Source organism: Panthera tigris, chromosome C1 (genome assembly GCF_018350195.1).
Source record: "Panthera tigris isolate Pti1 chromosome C1, P.tigris_Pti1_mat1.1, whole genome shotgun sequence".
In the NCBI taxonomy this organism is placed as follows: domain Eukaryota; kingdom Metazoa; phylum Chordata; class Mammalia; order Carnivora; family Felidae; genus Panthera; species Panthera tigris.
The window spans coordinates 186,833,943-186,839,942 of NC_056667.1; the positions used below are offsets into that span (position 1 = coordinate 186,833,943).

Below are 6,000 nucleotides of genomic sequence, written 5' to 3' on the forward strand. Positions count from 1 at the left end.
AAAGTTTGTTGAGTATATTAACATCTGTTTTAGACACATGTAGATTTTATCAGACTAACCTTAATAAATCTGAGAAGTCCAGAGAAAATTCAGAAAAAGTCACTATAAAAAAAAACTTGTTCTTGTTTTTTGTTTTTTTAGTGTCATCTTTTTCAAGAGTTACATGTTGAGCCTCCTACATGCCTATAGCATTGTGTCGTTGGGTCCCCTAGAAATCTAAACAAATAACTTGATACTTGGTTTCTGGCTATAAAGAGGTTATAACACAAGACAGGAGAGCTCACCAAAATCTTTAACAGTCATCATTATACAAAACAATTTATGTTTTAGACTGACAGCACTTTATGAAAAAACTCAAAGTCATATTATATGGTTGTTGCCAAGGACTACAAAATGGGCTGAAGGGATTTAGGTCTCAAAAATTAATCAGTAGTGGGGCACCTGGGTGGCTCCGTCGGTTAAGCGTCCGACTTCGGCTCAGGTTATGATTTCACAGTTCGTGAGTTCGAGCTCTGCATCGGGCTCTGTGCTGATAGCTTGGAGCCTGGAGCCAGCTTCACATTCTGTGACTCCCTCTCTCTCTGCCCCTCCCCCGCTTACACTCTGTCTCTGTCTCTCTCAAAAATAAATAAAACGTTAAAAAAATTAAAAAAAATTAATCAGTAGAGGGGCACCTGGCTGACTCAGTCAGTGGAACATGCAACTTGATTTTAGGGTCATGAGTTCAAGCCTCATGCTGAGCATAGAGCTTACTTAAAAAATTAATCAGTAAAGGGGTGCCTGGGTAGCTCAGTCTGTTGAGCATCCCACTTCAGCTAAGGTCATGTCTCGTGGTTCACGAGTTCAAGCCCTGCGTTGGGCTCTGTGCTGACAGCTCAGAGCCTGGAGCCTGCTTCAGATTCTGTGTCTCCCTCTGTCTCTGCCCCTCTCCCACTCATGCTCTCTCTTTCTCAAGAATAAATAATAAACATTAAAACAAAATTTAAAAAAAGATCAGTAGAATCTAGCCCTTTGCTTGAGTGGCTTGTATCATAGATCATTTGACACACCCTGTGGCAGGGCTTCATATCAATAAAATGTCTTGTCAGTGTAGGAAGGGGGAATTACTAGAAAATTTGTATTATAGTATTTGTGTCATTCTTCTGAAAATATTATATGCCAGGTGCCTTTAAAATTTGATCTTTTTTGGGGTGGCTCAGTCTGTTAAGCGTTTGACTCTTGATTTTGGCTCAGGTCATGATCTCACAGTTCATGGGTTGGAGCCCCACGTGGGGCTCTGCCCTTAGAACCTCCTTAGGATTCTGTCTCTTTCTCTCTCTGCCCATTCCCCGCTCACTCACACATATTCTCTCTCTCTCTCAAAAAATTAAAAATTAAAAATAAAGTTTGATCTGCTTTGAACATTAAGTAGAGTGATTAAATGCATTTGCCAAGTTAGGATCACTACCAGTAACCAAAGGATTTGAGAATACAGCTGAGAAGTTTTCATTTTCTCCTCTGTTTTTGCTTGTCCTTATATAATAATTCAACCAGTTATAAAAACATTGGACTTGAAGAGTCTCAAAATAAGTTGGTTAAGTTTTGCCTAGAGAATAATTACCTGGCATCCTGAATTTCAAGTAATATCTATTAAAATCTCCTGTAGATATTAGTCTATTCTGTTCTTAAGTTACAACCCTAAGTTTTTATTATTTAATAGTTTCTTTATATATAGTTTATTTTTCTGTACCTTTATTTCCAGTAGGTGAATCAACACAAGATGGCAAATCAGGATCTGGTGAAAAGATCAAGAAACGTGTGAAAACTCCCTATTCTCTTAAGCGGTGGCGCCCCTCCACCTGGGTCATCTCCACTGAACCTCTGGACTGTGAGGTCAACAACAATGGCAGTGACAGGGCAGTTCATTCCAAATCCAGTACCGCAGTTTACCTTGCGGAAGGAGGCACTGCTACTACCATGGTGTCTAAAGATATAGGAATGAACTGTCTGTGAAATATTTTCAAGCCTATGGAGTGAAATTATTTTTTGCATCATTTAAATGTGCAGAAGACATTAAAACTGCTTTATCTTCCTGTCAGTATCCCCTCCCACCCCTGCAACAGGACTTGCTTTAAATAGATTTCAGCTATGCAGAAAAATTTAGCTTATGCTTCCATATTTTTTAATTTTGTTTTTTTAAGTTTTGCACTTTTGTGTAGTCTCCTTAAAGTTATATTTGTCTGTTATGACCACAGAATTATATGTGTGTGTATCAAAAGTGGTCTCAAAATATTTTTTTAAGAAAAAAAGCAAAAACAATGTATTGCTGATAATCAGTTTGGACCAGTTTCTAAAGGTCATTAAAACAGAAGCAAATTAAGACAGGTTTGACTGCAGTGGTGTCTGGTATCCATGTTTTATTTCTGGGCCCAAGCTAGTTTATATGTTGAACTGTTGTGAACATATTATCTGTTGGACTTTCTTTTCTCTTGTGTTTTATTTGAACGTGCAATAGTCTATAGTCCACAAATAAGCTTTCTTATAAGTTCTCTTCCTAACAGAGCACACATTCTTCCATGAGTACATTTTTCTGCCCCACCCCCCATACTTTTGGCAGGTCAGTTCTATGACAGTGAATTTTGCACAAGAGAAAGCAGCTACCTGATTTCTTGCTTTCTCTCTCCTAATGGAGAATGCAGAAACATTGTCTCAAAGGGCTCTAGAGAAGGAACTACCAAAACCTAATTTGAAATGCCATTTATTTTAACCTTCCAAGTCCTAAATGTTTCTTTCCAGGCATTTTAACAAACATATTTGGTTCTGGTTTTTGGAAGTTCATAAGAGAGCATAGAACAAAGTAGACAAAGTCAAATATTAGCCTTTTTTCATTTTATTTTATTTTTTGTATGTATGTTCATGTTCCATATTCATTTATTTAAGAAGCACATTTTTATCAGAAAACTTATAGAGCTATACTTATATGGAATTTTTAAGTAGGTAGATGGTTAAGACTACATAATGCTATATAGCCTTCATTCTCTGAATAGGCCATCTTTCACTCAAATAAAATTACATTTCCCATTTAAAATAACTTCAAAAATAATTTGTAGTTTTGAACTGGTAATATCTTTTTATTCCCTTCCAAAGCAAAGCCTGGTGACTTTATCTGAAAATGAGTCCTCTTCCCATGACCTAAAACACTGTGTGGAAAAATCATTCATCTGGCATGCCACATCCCTGTGGAAGGAAGGATTGCTGCCAAACCTATCATTTTTGAGCAGACTGAGGCTTACCTCTTTTTTCATAACTGTTTCTTCACTAATCCTATTTTCATAATTTCTCTTTTTGCCAGTTTTTCATATGATCTTTGATATGTGAGAAGCATTTATTATTTACATTATAATAGAATATACCTTTTAGTGATAACATGTTATATATCCTTCAAATCATATTGTCTTTTTAAAAGCTTCCTTTGCTTCTTTCATTACTGATAACTATCTCTAAACAACACCTCAGCATTTTTTTTTTTTAAATAAAGCACTTTATGTCAAATAAGGGACTTTTTTTTTAAATAAGCACAAATTATTTTCTATCAATTTGCAAACAGTGATGATCTCACTTAATTTTTCCAAATTCTCTATATAGACATTATTTAAGATCTAAGATTTCTATGGGAGTTTAAAAAGCTAAGAGGAAAACACAAATCCCCATATTCTTGCTTTTAGGTTTTTATCTCTTGAACAATATTTTCTCACTCATATTCTTCTATCTTCATTTAGCTAAAGACAACCTAAATTTCCCAATTTTCTGTCCAAAATATTTATGACTTACTCTATAAGCCACCTTTTTTTTTTTTTTTTTTTGCCATCTGCTATGATCCTGTGAGTTAGATGTTACATCACTTAACATTTATTCTATTTTTCTAGTGCCCAGGACTTCAACCTTTTATGCTTTATTGGCCCTTCTGTTGATTCAGATCTTTAACATATTTTTCAGTCTTCTGACACAGTTATTCTTCTATCTGTGAAACAAATTATATCTTTCCCACTAAATTTTCACTTAGTTCTCTTGCCTTTAAATGTCTTTGAACTGCATTTCAGAATATTATTTTCAAATATTTGTAGGATATCTTTGAGTCAAAATAAATTATATTCCTTCTCCAATTGAAAGCATTGAGGATAAATAACCATTGGAGGTCTAACATCAGTTAGACCTGATCATCTTTTCCTGACAGAAGAAGAGTTATCTTACATTCTACTTTGTGTTTAGGCTAGTTGGTTTTAATTTTTCTAGCATTTTTTTTTTGATGTTGACTAATAAAATGCTTTCAAAAATTTATATACCAAATTAGAAGAATCCTTATAAGTTTCCCATTTCATGCAAGCATATTTAAAACAAATAATTTTCTTTCCCTAGTTTTTTTAGTAGACTCTGAAAAAAATAGAAGTAGAAAGTAGATCATTTTAATAAATTTTAAATTAAATCATATATCAGACTGATTCAGAATCTGTAATCTACAAGCAGGCAAAATTACTTAAAATACTTGGTAACTTTATTCATCTAATAATAAATGTTTCTTGAAGCTAATATTTAACTGCTATCACAAAATTTTGCATGTAGAAAAGCATTTGGGTGCTTTTGAATAAAATATTGAATGAAATAATGAAATAAAATAGTTAATGAATAAATATTAAAATTCATTTTGCTGGTTTTACAACCTCAAAAGCATCATAATTGATAACCAAAGTCTAATATTAATCCCTTAACTATCCTAATTGTGTATCAGAACTAAGTCATTGAAAGAACTTGATTTGAATTGTGTTTAAACAAAAATGATCTAATTATGAATCCTAACATTGTTCCCCCTTTTTAAATTCATAATTTGGTTGGGAAGACATTATCAGTGCAAAATGTTATGTGAAGGCACAGGAATTAAATAATACAATTTATTATATACTGAATGCTGGGGTATATATACACAATCTCTTGTAATCTTCATAGCAACCATTTGAGGATTATAGTTAATATTCCCACTTTACAGGTTGAGAAAACTGAAACTAAGAGAAGCTAAGTAATTTGCCCAAGTTCCACATCCTAGTAATAGAGAGAGCTGGATTTTAACCTGGGGTTTACCTCTCCACATCTCTTTCATCCACACCACACTGCCTACACACTGTATGGAAGGATGTGTAATATACTGACATTTTGTAAGAAATTCAGTTACAACACTCCAATACAGTTGTGGCTTGTATATAAGCCAAACCAGATACCTTAATGCCTTTAGAAGTTAGGCAAACATAAAACATGTAGACATGTCTATACTGACTATTGCTTGAGAAATAATTATTAATTCAAGATAAAATTCAATCCCACATCTGCCATCATGATTCTTAAAATTGTTTCACTTTTCTTCACTCCTAATATTCTTACATTGCAGAAATAAAGGTAAAGCAAATTTTAAGGGAAAAGTGAAGGTGGCTTGTAGGAACAGAGACTTTCCCCTAAATTGATTCCATACTTGATTTGAAGGAATTAATTTAACGTGGACTTTAAGTGTTATCAATCATTTGACTCCATCTTGAAAATTTCTGCTTATAGTGAAAATTTTATTAATCCAGAAAATTAATTGAGGAGGATGTAGGAAGGATACAAGGACAATATCTTTCTTATAAAGGAGTTTCAATAACTTCCTTATATGTACACACTTATTCCAGAAAATATACATTGGTTCTGAATGTGAAAATAACTAAAGAAAGGTAAGAACACACAAGCAGTTATGTGTTTCAGTGGGAATTGTCACAAAATTTGACAAGTATTTTTATTTAAAATATTTTCAAGTTTGGTATCTAAAGCCAAATGGAATACCTGGTAGACTGCAGTTATTTACTGAATTTTACATTCTCTATAAACCTCTCTTCATACTCATTTGCTATGGAAAAATATGTCAATACATTTTTTGTTTCTTTTTTTATATTTATGGAAATGAATATTTTATTGGAGGTAGTTAGCTCCTAGAACTTG

The 6,000-nt window shown here is 33.4% G+C and overlaps 1 protein-coding gene across 4 annotated transcripts in view; it reads left to right on the top strand.

The window, feature by feature from the left end:
* Nucleotides 1-3,814, top strand: part of BMPR2 (bone morphogenetic protein receptor type 2) — a 191,847-nt gene extending 188,033 nt beyond the window's left edge. For all 4 annotated transcript variants that reach the window (XM_042995083.1, XM_007090030.2, XM_042995084.1 and 1 more), the window contains one exon: nt 1,742-3,814. In XM_042995083.1, the coding sequence (XP_042851017.1) occupies nt 1,742-1,992 (251 nt within the window). In that variant the 3' untranslated portion in view covers nt 1,993-3,814. The remainder of the gene's footprint in view (nt 1-1,741) is intronic.
* The last annotated feature ends 2,186 nt before the right edge of the window (nt 3,815-6,000 follow it).